The sequence below is a fragment of the Phascolarctos cinereus genome, unplaced genomic scaffold (assembly GCF_003287225.1).
Source record: "Phascolarctos cinereus isolate Bilbo 61053 unplaced genomic scaffold, phaCin_HiC Scaffold_4;HRSCAF=312, whole genome shotgun sequence".
NCBI classification, from domain to species: Eukaryota; Metazoa; Chordata; class Mammalia; order Diprotodontia; family Phascolarctidae; genus Phascolarctos; species Phascolarctos cinereus.
Window position 1 is genome coordinate 508,003,910 of NW_027555847.1, and position 13,188 is coordinate 508,017,097.

General features: G+C 36.8%; 1 protein-coding gene across 5 annotated transcripts in view; it reads left to right on the forward strand.

Annotated features, from left to right (window-relative positions):
• Window positions 1-13,188, forward strand: part of SMCHD1 (structural maintenance of chromosomes flexible hinge domain containing 1) — a 234,804-nt gene that overhangs the window by 161,378 nt on the left and 60,238 nt on the right. For 3 of the 5 annotated variants that reach the window (XM_020970644.2, XM_020970647.2, XM_020970646.2), the window contains exons 43-47: window positions 3,258-3,367; window positions 3,702-3,772; window positions 7,170-7,341; window positions 10,383-10,541; window positions 10,870-10,984. In XM_020970644.2, coding sequence (XP_020826303.1) covers window positions 3,258-3,367; window positions 3,702-3,772; window positions 7,170-7,341; window positions 10,383-10,541; window positions 10,870-10,984 — 627 coding nt within the window. Of the gene's footprint in view, window positions 1-2,511; window positions 2,607-3,257; window positions 3,368-3,701; window positions 3,773-7,169; window positions 7,342-10,382; window positions 10,542-10,869; window positions 10,985-11,992; window positions 12,417-13,188 lie in introns of those variants that run through there. The other 2 variants (XM_020970648.2, XM_078153486.1) reach the window with 2 other exon arrangements.

A 13,188-nucleotide genomic window follows, 5' to 3' on the forward strand; every position in this document is an offset into this window, starting at 1 on the left:
CTTCTCACATACCCAAGTTCTTAGGAATAATAAGTTCTAGCCCTTCTCACCCTGTAAACTCACTCTACTTCACTAGCCTTATCTCCTTGAAAGGTTCCTCCTTCCCTGCACCTCCTTCCCCTGATTGCTTCCAGAAACCTCCATTTTAAATGGAGTGCACAGACCAGCCATGTTCGCTTCTTTATTCCTCTCTGGGCTTTGTTGCTGATTCTGTGGCTTCCTTTCTCCACCAAACCTTTTATACTATTTGTTGTCTTCTGCCATTAAAAAGTAGGCTCATTTAGGACAGCGAATATGTATCTTTTTGTTGTATTCCTAGTGCTTAGCACAGTCCTTGGCCCATAGTGATCACTTAATAAATGTCCTGGAGCTCTATCCATTGCGCCACCTAGTTGCCCCTCTTTCCCCTCTTAAAGTCCTCAGAACCAAACCAAACCACCTCCAGATCTTCTCTTTTTCTTATTTAAATCTGCATGCCCTTTGAAAAAGTTTTTGAGGGACACTTCTCCTCTTATTAGAAAGTAAGCCCTTCACTAACATACAGCACTTTCATTTGCTTAGATAATTTTACTTTTCTAAATTTCTCTTGGATCTTATGTTTGCATTTCAAAGTTCTTGCTTAGCTCTGGCCTTTTCATTAATAATGCTTGAAAATCCTCTGTCTGTTAAAGGTCTATTCCCTGTAGGATTATACTCAGCTATGCAGATTAAGTTATTCTTAGTTGTAAGCCTATTTCCTTTTTATTTTGCATTGCTGTTTTCTAAGATCTCCTCTTCTATATGTGAGAAGCTGCCGAGTCTTGTGTAATCCTGGCTGTGGGACTTGAATCCTTCTTCTTCTCCCCCCCCCCCCCAAAAAGCTTTTAGTATTTTGAGATAAGGATGTGGATTTTGGCAATGGCATTCCTGGCCTTTAAATTCTTCTTTCAAGAGGTGATTGGTGAATTACTTCTGTTTTCATTTTGCCTTCTGATTCTTGTAGACCTAAGCAGTTTTCAGTTGTGATTTCTTAACATAAAGCACTGACATTTTTTTCCCTTTACTTTTGTAATCGTGACTTTTGAGGAATCCAATGACTCTTAAATTATTTTTCCTGTTTTCTTTTAGGTATTCACATAGTCCTTGTGGGAAACCACTTTTTCCCTTTCAGTCTTTGCTTATAGTTGTTACGGTATTACTCTCTTGATTTAGAGTTTTGAATATTTTTGGATCCATTATAATTCTTTATATGGCCTACTTCTTTTTTGTATTACTCATTACTTCATTTTTTAGAGGGAAGGAGGTAATCAGCTCTGCTTCATGTCTACCTTGGTCACTTGGTTTTTCTTGTGTTGACCTTTACCTCCTTCAGTTTGGCCCCTCTGGATCTTTGAAGTTCATAGTATTGATTTTGAGGCCTTCTCTAGCATCTCACGGTGGAGTCTTAGTATCCTAGGACCCTAGAACGTCTAGGCCGGGGCTGTGCTGCTTTGAGTACCATTGTGCTCTGACTGGTTGCTGCTGCTCTTGAGCCATTTGAAGGGCCCTTATGAGTTTCCAACCAACCTGGGACTTTCTTAGGGGAGACCTCCTGCCCCCATACACCAAACCTTTCAGGCTACAATTGTCTCTGGCCAGTCTGTCATTGTCTTAGGAGACTTTTGGCTTATTTGCCTGAGTGAAGGCTCCAACTTGGCTAGCAACACCGTTTCCTGTTGCCTATGGTTTTCTGGCTGACTTTTAGTGTGTTTCAGGAGGGTAGAAATCACAGTAGTTTTTCATTTCATTTCTTGATGTGTGATTTTTTCCCCCCTGCAGTAGTTACATGGGACCTGCCTCCATTCAGGCTACTATGTTGGCCTAAAGTCTGTTTTAGATATATTGGGTTTGAGGTGCCAGAAGAATATCCAGGGATGGATTATCTTGGGAGGGGCCATATGGGGTTCGAGAAAACTCAAGATTGGAGGGAATGATTTGAGAATCTGTCTGTATAGACTTGATTGGTTGTTGTCCTCCATTCTTGAACAGGACCAAAATGACATCACTGTGTTAGTGTCGAGTTACAGCATGTCCAACTGTGGCTGTTTAGACCAATATGAGCTCAGAATGCTCTACCATAGATCGGGCACAAATAGTCCATGTGATCATGTGGGGTGGATTCTTTAAATTTGTGCATCTCACATTTCTTTTGAGCTACTTCAGTTCTGCTTAGCTTTTAGAGCACAGCATCTTCTCTGATTGGGGGGCAGGGAGGCATGCCATGTTGGGTGGTTCTGTGCCAGCATCTCCCGTGTTATACAATTCCAAAGTTCTGAAGAGAGACCAGTGTCCTTGTGTCACTTCTTCTGGCTACCACATGAGCGCTTGCCGTGTGTGAGTTCTCCACCAAATAGTCTTTTAGGCAAGTGTACATTTGGCATTCGAACAACATGGCCAGCCCATTGTACTTGTGCTTTCTGCAGTAGTTTGAATGCTTAGCATTTTCGTTTGAGAAAGGACGTCAGTATCTGGTATCTTATCTTATCCTGCCAGGTGATTTTCGGAATCTTCCTAAGACGATTCAAATAGAAGTGATTCAGTTTCCTTGCATGGCATTGGTATACTGTCCAGATTTCACAGGTAGTATACACTTGAAAATAAAGCCATGAAAATGAATTTAATTATCACTGTCATGTGAGAGAAAACAATAGGGTCAGGGTCACTGCTTTAAGGACAAAGACATGAAGAGGTCTAAAAAAAAGTATCCAGTAAAGGAGACAGATGATGGATATTTGTCTTTGTACCCTATAGTGCCTTGGAGTATAGTAGATAGTTAAAAATTATTAGATTGAATCCAGCATAAGATTTGGGAAGCCCCTGACTATAATGTACTCACCTTGCTTCCTTAAACCTTTTGAGAAGATTGTGACTCTAATATAGGGTTTAACCTTATGTTGGGAACTGTAGTATCTTTTAAAAAGTATATATGATCAAATGATAAATATGGCCCAGTCTAGATTAATTTTCTCTGTAACTTCAGAAGATGAAATAGGAAAGACAAAACAAATATTTTTCTAATATAAATGTTTGTAGTCCTCAGTGCAGAATAGCTGAATAGTTTGGGAAGCACTCAATTTAACAAACCCTCTCTAGATTCAGATTTTTCAGAATTAAGTTATATGTGAATATTAGGGAGTTAATTATATGGTCAAAATTATATACACTAGCTCTTCATTATGTTTTTCAAAGTAATGATGAGAGAAACTTAACTCTAATATAATATGTTGTTTTTCATCCAGGCCTCTTCCTCATTTACGAAATGGAAAAAATTATTTCAGACCTATTGGTAATCCAGTATTTGCCAGAGATTTGTTAACATTTCCAGACAATACAGATCATTGTCAAACAGGTAAAGGATGGGATGTTATTTAATAGGTGTAGAGACAGAAGCTATCTATTTGGTATAAATGTATTTCATATGGAATCAGGTCTTTGTTAGCAGTACTATGCAAATTCATACTTCTTTTAATTTTTAGAAAATTGATTTGTCTCTAGAAGGCTATTATTAATTGTTGGCAGTTTTATTTGTCATTCCTAGTCTAGGAGGAAGGTATGGGATATAATTACAAAAATTAGCGTGTTCACTTAAAATATTTGCCATTTGTCTTTAATTTTATTTTAATACATTAATGGGGAAAGTTCTCATAATTTGAAATTGGATTTTCGTTAATTTTCTGTTTTAGTGTTTGGGATGCTATTAGGAGATACCATCATTTTGGACAATTTGGACGCTGCCAACCATTATAGAAAAGAGGTATGTTTATTTGAATTTGTATTTTTAATTTTCTCCTTATATTACATTTTTAAATAATGATTTTGCAGCTCACACGCAGAAAACAGACCCATTCACAGTTATGGGACAATCAGTCCTATTAGCAGTTTGAAAGAAAACAATGCTAAAAAACTTCACACCATTCAAAATACCTGAAATGTCAATATACTTTGAAAGTCTGGTCTGATAACATTATTCCTTTCCTGTACTTATAAATATTGTGAACTAAACAACATGATCTAATACATATTGGGAGTGATTTGAATTTTGATAATTTGACCTAAATTTCAAGTGTCAAAGGAAGCAAACTAGGTTTATCTTGTTTTCCTAAAAATAGACCTAACTCTTCTAATGGCTTAGAATTATCCTAAGTTGTTTTATACTATGGGAGTGGTTTGGTTGGCCTGTTATGGATATGTATAGTATGCCCACACATGAATTTGCCACATGTGGGCTATAACATATACAGTACTTTATTTAAACTGTCTTAGAAGTTTATTCCTTCAGCACAACTCTTTATCAGTATACAAGTTGCCTTAGGGGCCTTTGAAAGGGTTAATTCTTTACAGAATTAAACTGTTATCTATAGATTCAATGTGTCTCAAACTGAACTCATTATATTTCCCCAAACTAACTCTTCTTCCTAATTTCCCCCATTAATTAGGAGGGTAGCACATCCTCCCAGTTTAGCTGGGTTTACAATGAAGGCATCGGACCTTGACTTCTCACTCTCTTTCAGCCACCTTACGCAATCAGTTGTCAAATCCTATCATTTCTACCTTTGCAACATCTCTTGTATAGGCTACTTTTCTCCTAAGATGTTGCCACTACACTAGTAGAGGTCCTCATCATCTCACACTTCCTCCATTGTAATAGCCTGCTGATTGTTCTTTGCTTTAAATCTCCCCCTTCTCCAATCCACCTTCCTTTCACTTATCAGATTGATCTTCCTAAAGCATAGGTCTGACTATGTTGTTCCCTTATTCAGTAAACTCTAATGGCTCTCTAGGACCTCCAAGATCAGATCTAATATAAAATCCTCTGTTGGCATTCAAAATCCTTTATAGCATTGCCCTTTCCTACCTTTCTAGTTTTCTCCACACTTTGCTCCCTTTCACGTACTCTGAGATTTTGTGACATTACCCTCTTTGGTATTTCTTACACAAGATACTTCATATTCCTTCTGCAAGATGTTCCATACCCTGCCTCTGGGCTTTTTACTGTCTGTCTTGCATGCCTGGAATTCTCTTCCCTCCTGGCTTTACTGGCTTCCTTCAGGTGCCATCTAAAATCCAACCTTTTTTTTCTTTTTTTTTTTAAAGGCAGTTGGGGTTAAGTGACTTGCCCCCAGGGTCACACAGCTAGTAAGTGTCATGTGTTTGATCTGAGGCTGGATTCGAACTCAGGTCCTCCTGACTTTAGGGCCAATGCTCCATCCACTGTGCCACCTAGCTGCCCCTAAAATCCAAACTACTTCAACAACCCTTTTTTTATCTCCCTTAGTGATAGTTCCTTTGCTCTAAGAATATCTCCAAATCTTTCTATGTCTTGTTTATATATATAGTTGTTTTCATGCTGTCTCCCTTAAAGTATATATATACATACCTACCTATCTACATGCACATATGCTAGATAGATATGTAAAATTTTAAAATCCCCTGGTATCTCCTTTAAAAGAAAAAATAATTTGGAGGGTAATTATTTACCTTTCAAAGCTACTCTTAGTGTAGGCATGTAGGCTTAGATTAACTAATAGATTATTACTGCTGAAATTGCCTCTTCCAGCTACTGTCCTATGTGTCTCATTCTTCTGTCAAATTGTTCCTCACCATCCTCTCTCTTTAACCATCTGATATATATTTTTTCTATTCTACTGCAACTGCATTCTTGCAGGTCACTAGTGACCCTCAGTAACCCAATTTATTGCCATTTTCTCAGTTGTTAAGTCTTCTTTACAGCTTTGACTTGACATTCTCCTTAAATCTTTTTTTCTCAGTTTCTGTGTTGCTATTCAATCCACATTTCCTTCCTACTTCTTTGACAGTCCTTAACTAGCTTCTTTTTCCCCCCTTTCCCTAAATGTGGTTGTTTTCCTTTAGGTACATCTTCTGCTTCCAGAGCTTCCACTGTTGCTTGCAGATAATGCCCAGATTTATATCTCTAACTCTTCTGTCTTTGTTGAACTCTGATTCAGCATTTGCAGCTGCCTTCTGGCTTACTATTACCTCAGATTCTTAACTGTGTTCCTTATCCTTACCAAAATCCAGGTTCCCCTTCTCAATTTCTGAATTTTTAAAAGATAATCATATAGTGCTCTTTGACTCTTCATTTTTGTTTTTCCTCTATATCCTATCATTTGCCAAGTCCTGTCTACTCTTTTTTCATAATGAATCCCAAGAATGCCACTTTATATCCTCATTGCCAGTGTCTTAGTTTAGATTCATACGTTTTGCTTGCACTACTTTTTAGTTGATTATACATATGCCTATCATAGTAACTATCTTTATCATTCTTCCCTTTTCCCCTCTCAAAGAAATGGCAGCCGTAATTGATCAGTCACTGTCTAGGATGTTTAAAAGATCATTAAGAATAGTACTTCCGTACTAGAGAAGAGCAAATTGTGTCCTCATTTTCAACAATGGGAAGAAGACAGAATCTCACAACTAGAGTCCAATGAATTTGACTTCAGTTTCTCAGAAAAATCCAGATTAGGTCATTCATGAGATGAATAGTGAGCTCCTAACAGTGATTTCAAAGATCCAACATAGTTTTATCAGGTACCCCTCATATTAGACTAATATTATTTCCTTATTGGATGGGGTTACTAAATTGGTAGATCAAGAAATTCAGTAGTTATAAATATCTAGATTTTAGCACAGCATTGTTAAAATAATTTATACTGTCATTTGGAAAAAGATGGAAATCTATTGGATAAATGATAATAAAGTTAGATAGATTTGATTCTGGTTGAATGGATGAACTCAGAGTGTTCATTAATGGTTCAATGACACCTTTGCAGGAGGTCTGTAACTTCTGCTTTCATGTTTTATCTCTTCTTTTTTTAATGCTTCAAGATTTGCAAAGCACTTTATAATGATTACTTCATTTGATTCTCTCTAGGATGTTGGTGCTGTTATTTTCATTTTACAGATAAGGAAACTGAGGCACAAATAGAGGTTGAGTGACTTGTCCAGGGCTGCATAGTGTCTAAGGTCACATTTGAATTCAGGTCTTCCCGACTCTAGGCCTATTGTTCTGTGCATTCTCTTACCTAGGAGAGGTTCTGTATCTTAGTTTTATGTGTATCCCCTCAGCATCTAACAGTTATTTTTTAATTCTCTTTTTATAACTAGCTGATAGTATTGTTTATTTACAATAGGTTGTTAAAATCACCCACTGTCCTACTTTGCTAACACGAGAAGGTGATCGAATTCGCAGTAATGGAAAATTTGGAGGCCTACAAAATAAAGCTCCTCCAATGGACAAACTTCGAGGGATGGTATTTGGTGCCCCACTTCCAAGACTCTATCAGACCCTGGGTGTCCACATAGGCAAGTCTGTTAGCTATGTTAATTATCTATTTACAGTATGCGGTGATCCTAAATGTTGAATTTGATGTGAGATTCTAACACAACAAATGTGAGTGATATCAGATATTGGCAATCCTGTATTTTCAGCTTTGAGTACTAGCAGATCTCTTTTTCTATCATATCTCTCTTTGCCAAATAATAAAATAACACCACATTTTCCCCATGATCACTTATCCAGCTATCCAGAAGATAGCTAGGAACAAGAAGGAAAGGAAAAAAAACCCAAATATCCAAACACCTGAATATCATGCCTGGAATTCTCTCTCTTCTAACCTCTATCTCTTGGCTTCCTCCAAGAAATCCAATTTTCTGCAAGAGGCCTTTCCCATCTCTCCCCATCCCCCTGTAATCCTAGTGCTTTACCTTTCATACTGTCTCCCATTTACACTGTCTGAGTGTGTGAGTGAGAGTGTGTTATTAAGCATTTCCTATGGGTTAGGCATTGTACTAAGAGACGTGTATTCAAAAAGAAACAAAAGACCATCCCTGCCCTCAATGAGCTCACAGTCTAATAGAGGAAACAACAAGCAAACAAATATGTACAAACAAGCTATATACGGGCTAAATAAGACATAATTAAAACACTGAAATTGAGAGGTTGTTAAAGCAAGCCTTCCTGAAGATGATGAGGTTTTAGTTGGGACTTCAAGGAAAGCAGTAGGCAGAGATGAGGAAGGAGAGCATTCCAGGCATGAGGTACAACCAGAGAGAATGCCGAGAGCTGAGAGATCGAGTGTCTTATTCATAGAACAGCTAGGAGGCAGTGTCCCTTAATTGAAGAGTATGTGGTGGAGAGAAAGGTAGAAGAAGCTTGGAAATGTATGAGAGGTTAGTTAATAAAGGCTTTGAACTTTAAACTGAAGATTTTGTATTTGCTTTGAGGCAGTAGAGAGCCACTCAAGTTTGAATGGGGTTTGACATGGTTGGACCTCTGCTTTAGGAAAATCACTTTAGTGACTGATCAGAGAATGAATTTGAGTGGGGAGAGACTTGAGGCAGGCAGACCCACCAGCAGGCTGTTGCAGTAATCCACGCAAGAAGTGATAAGGGCCTGCACCAGAGTGGTAGCAGTGTCAGAGGAGATACTGCAAAGGCAAAACAATAAATAAATAGATATTTTTATATACATATAGCTATATCCATCTATCTTTCTGCCTCTTCTGTACACAGTTGTTTGCATGTTGTTTCCATCATTAGAATATGTTTCTTGAGGACTGTTAGTGCATTCCTTTGTATCCCCAGCGCTAAGCACAGTATCTTCTATATCGTAAACATTTGATAAATGTTTATTGGCTTCACTTGATAAATTTCATATATTAAATGTTCACACATTTTATTTATAAGAGAGCCCTTGAGAGAGGATTAAAAGGATCAGAGAAAGCAGAAAGGAAAGATTTTTACTCTGGCTCTTTACACCTGTTTTACACACAGTGGCAGATTTGGTGTTTTGGTTTTTCTTTAAATAACAGATTACAATCATCAAGTCAGAAGGGACAGGGAGACCTACAAAAATAGTCACACTGGACAGGAGCAAAAATTGAAAGTTGACAGTCCTGACAATGAGACAAGACAAAAACTCTGTAAAAAGAAATCCAATAAGTTAAAAATATGACAAATTGGGGCCATTGAGGGTATGGGAATTTAACTACACATGCCTCAGCATGTGTGTAAGCATTTTATTGTCGATTAGTGGCATGGTAGATACTAGGCTGAGAGTTCAGGAAGACTAGTTAAATCCTGCCTCAGATACTTTTTGTGTGACATTGGGCAAGTGGCTTCAGATTTCTCTACTATAAAATGATGAGGTTGAATTCTGTGTCTAAGGTCCCTTCCAGTTTTACATCTATGATCCTGTGTTCATGTCAGTGATATTAGTTTGCCAATTAAATATTTATTCTTTTGGGGGGGGGGTGGCTAGGCAGTGGGGTTAAGTGACTTGCCCAGGGTCACACAGCTATCCAGATTTGAACTCAAGTCCTCCTGATTCCAGGGCCAGTGTTCTATCTACTATGCCACCTAGCTGCCCCAGTTAAATATTTATTAGAAAGAATCTTATCGTAAATGTTTAAAGGCTTTTTTTTTAAGTTCATGTTTAATGCAATCAGTAGCAATTATCTGGAATAGTCACTTCTGTTCTACAGTAGTCCATTGTTGGAACCTAAAAGGGCCTTCATGAAATTATATTGGCCAGTAATACAAAGCAATAGACCTTTTACGTGGTACTTTAAACTCACATGGGAACACAGTTTGGACTGTATAGAAACACCCAAGAGTAAAGGGGAAATTATGACAAGGGATACAGCCAGAATCTAGAAGATGAAGGGAACCTGGAGTCTGTCTGTTCATGTTCTCTGGTGGAATAGAGATAAACCAGAATCCGGAGAAAGGGTTCCTTGGATGCTAAGCAACAAAGAGGGAATCCACGGTATTCATTCAAGAGCTGCTTACAAGACTTTGTTCATTGTTAAGCCAAGTTCCTAATAATTCCTCCCATTGTCATGCATGCCATGTGTCAGTGCAGATCAAGGATGAACAGGGGACCAGATATTTTATAGTAGGGACAGTTTCAGATATTTATGATTAGATTTTTACCTCTGATATCACAGAGAGATTGCTTGGAAGATGAAAGTTTCAATTGCTTTCAAAAAAGGAAGAAGGTGCCCGTCAGAGATGGTAACATGTATGGAATAGCAAGGGCCTGTCACAAGAATGTTCCAGGCCCCCCAAAACAGAACTTCTTTTGGACTTGTATATATGGAATCTTTTTTCTCCCTTAGTAGGCTAGAGAATAGTGTTTTAGCAGTATAACTAGTAATTCTTTTTATAAAGGATCTTCCTCAAAAAAAAAAAAAGAATTTTGACAACTGCCCACAATGAGGAGTGGAGGGATCTTGATCTGAATGTAAGGAAAGAATAGTGCTTACAAAAGTGAGGTCACAAAACTGTCAGAATAGTTACTGTCCTTAACAATATTTTAATCAGATTTCTTTGTCTTCTGGTAGATCTTCTTCAGCAATATCGTTCAGCAGTGTGCAAACTCAATAGTGTGACTAAGGAACTTAATGCTCAAATAGACTACCTTAATACTCCAGATATGCAGAAGAAAAAACAGGAGCTTAGTGAACAGGAGAAAAATCTGGAACGAATAGAACAGAAACTAGGTATGTGTTCATTTTCTGTTAACACTTATTCTGTAGCAGAGATAATAATTTATGCTTTAGTTATTCTAAGAGTACTATCAAAGTATATTGGGGAAAGATGATAATGATGGACAGTTCATCTCCAAAATGCCCAAACATGGTCCTTAAATCACTTCACCATAACTTTTAGAGTTTTTTTTCCTGCTAGTCCGTGAATGGCATTAAAAGTTTTGTCATTCTGTCCTCTTTCCCCCTCCAAATTTCTAATAAGATTTGAGACTTTTATTTTTCTGAATTTTATAGCCAGTTTGGTTAAAATAATCTTTTATTTTTAAATCCATCTTTAAAGGTATGACTCCAACAGGTAAATGTGAATTAGTCCGTCAGGCAGCTAAACTCAATATGTCAGACAGCCCAATCCCACCTAAAAGAATGAGACGGGAAGCAACAAAAAAACTAAATCGGTAAGTTTTTGTTTCCTTAAATTTAATTTGATTTGAATAGTGATGATGGTTATACACATTGACTCAATATGTGGCAAAAGGTATAGAATTGGTGTTTTCTTTATCTAAAGCAGGAAATTGAGGAAATGTTGATGAGAATGAAGAACTTTAATCCCATTGCTAGACTTGCCTTGGTGCCATTCTGATTCTTTGAATTTTTTGTTGTGGTGGTGGTGGTAGTGTTTAATTACTTAGAAATATCACACAGAGAGTCTATTTTGATTTCTTTATATGAATACTTGAAATGCCCCACCTTACTTTTCTACTTTTTCCTCCAAACATGGTGGATTCTTCTTTACAGAATGACCAGTTATTAGGATCAGCAACCTACTTAAATTAATGTGAAAAATCCAAATAATTTGTACATTGATACTTTAAAAAATTCATAAAATTGTACGCTGACATTTATAAATCTACAAATTCATAGTCATGGTTTTAGTGAATTGGGTGCCATTTAGATTTCATGTCGTGCAAGCTACAGAATCATCTTTGACCTTTTGTCCTCAGGAATATAATGTAAATGTCTTCTTCAATTATTGTCCAAACCAATAGGACTATATCATATCTGAGGTGGTTAGTGGGACTTCTTGCTTTAGAGTGACTGATTCAGTGCTTAAATACTAAATATTTAAAATGTCTGTATAATTTCTAAGAGATATGTAAGGGGGTGTTCACATGAGGTGATCCCTAGAGATAACTGTGACTATTGTGTGCCCTGACTGCTCTGCTTTCAGTGAAGATTTTCTTTAGTGTCTAACATGCATTGAAGCAAGCAGGGGACTTTCAGGGAATCAGCCAAGTTGTTTTCTTAGTGATTAAATTTTTTCCTCCCAGAATCATACCTCTGAGTTATAATAGATTATATTATATAATCTATTATAAATGATTCATGGAGTAGTAGATTTTTGTTATCTTGAAAGTACCTTTTTGATCACACAGCTCACTCCTCTTTTTTTTTTTTTTTTACAGATGAAAATGTTGAGAGATGTTAAATGTGTTTCTTTTTTTCATTAATGACAAAATCTAGTCTCCTTACTTCTAGTATGTTACTTTTTCTTCTCCACCCATTATATAAAAATACTTTTATAAAAAAACTTTTTCGGGACACATTTGTCATTCAGTGAGATAACATCTAAACAGGTGTTTCTAAATAGATGGTCTGACAAAAATTTTGAAATGCTGTCAGTATTTTTCCATTGATATGTCTTTTGGTTAAAACTCTTGTTTTTAAAGAAAATCCTTGTCCTTGGGGGATATTTATACTGTTTGGAAATGGATCATATAGGTAGTTGAAGGGAGTATTATGGAAACAAAGAAAACTGACAATTCATATCAGTATGCAATAGTGTACAATATTTGTAGAGAATAAATATTAAACTTATTAATAAAAACATTTCAGGCACTTTTCCTGTTTTCTTATGAGTCAACATGCATTTATTAGACACCATCATTATATCAGGCATCATCTTAGATAGACCCTAGGGATACAAATAAAAATAATCAAACAGTAACATGCTTATCTAAGATCATCCAGTAAGGAATCCTTTCTTTACTAAAAAGGTCAATATGATCCTGTGAGGTCTATTATTTTGAGTTGGTTCTAACCCTGACTTTGGAAGCTGTATCACTAATTTGGAGTCCAAAGTTAACCAAATATGGCAGTGCTTCCTAGCCCTGTGGGCCACAGATTCATGTGTGGTAGAAGTTATCAAATATGTCATCTATCATGATGTACTTTTTCAGATAATCTATACTAGAAATGTAATTACTTTTATGTAAGGAGATGCTGGTGTGAACACTTTTAAAGAATAGACCTTTTTAAGTAGTAAAGACATGATTTCAGGGGGGAAAATGAACACACTTATGAAAATAGCTTAGAATTTAAAATGAATATCATGGTGGTCAATGGAAGGGTTAGAGCAGGCTGGAACATATAATGAATGAGGAACTTCAAAGAACAGTAATAAAAAATATCCTCAAGAAAAGATATGATAGGAAGATAGGCTGGTCATACGGTGAAAGCAAGAGGAGAGAATAGAGTACTCTTCCACTGGTAACATTTCAGTGTTAGGAGAAAGCCAAGAAGGTTTCCAGCATATTGAGTAGACAACATGTATGGACAGTAGTAGTGGGCAGGTATGGATAGGTTGCATCTGCATCATTCA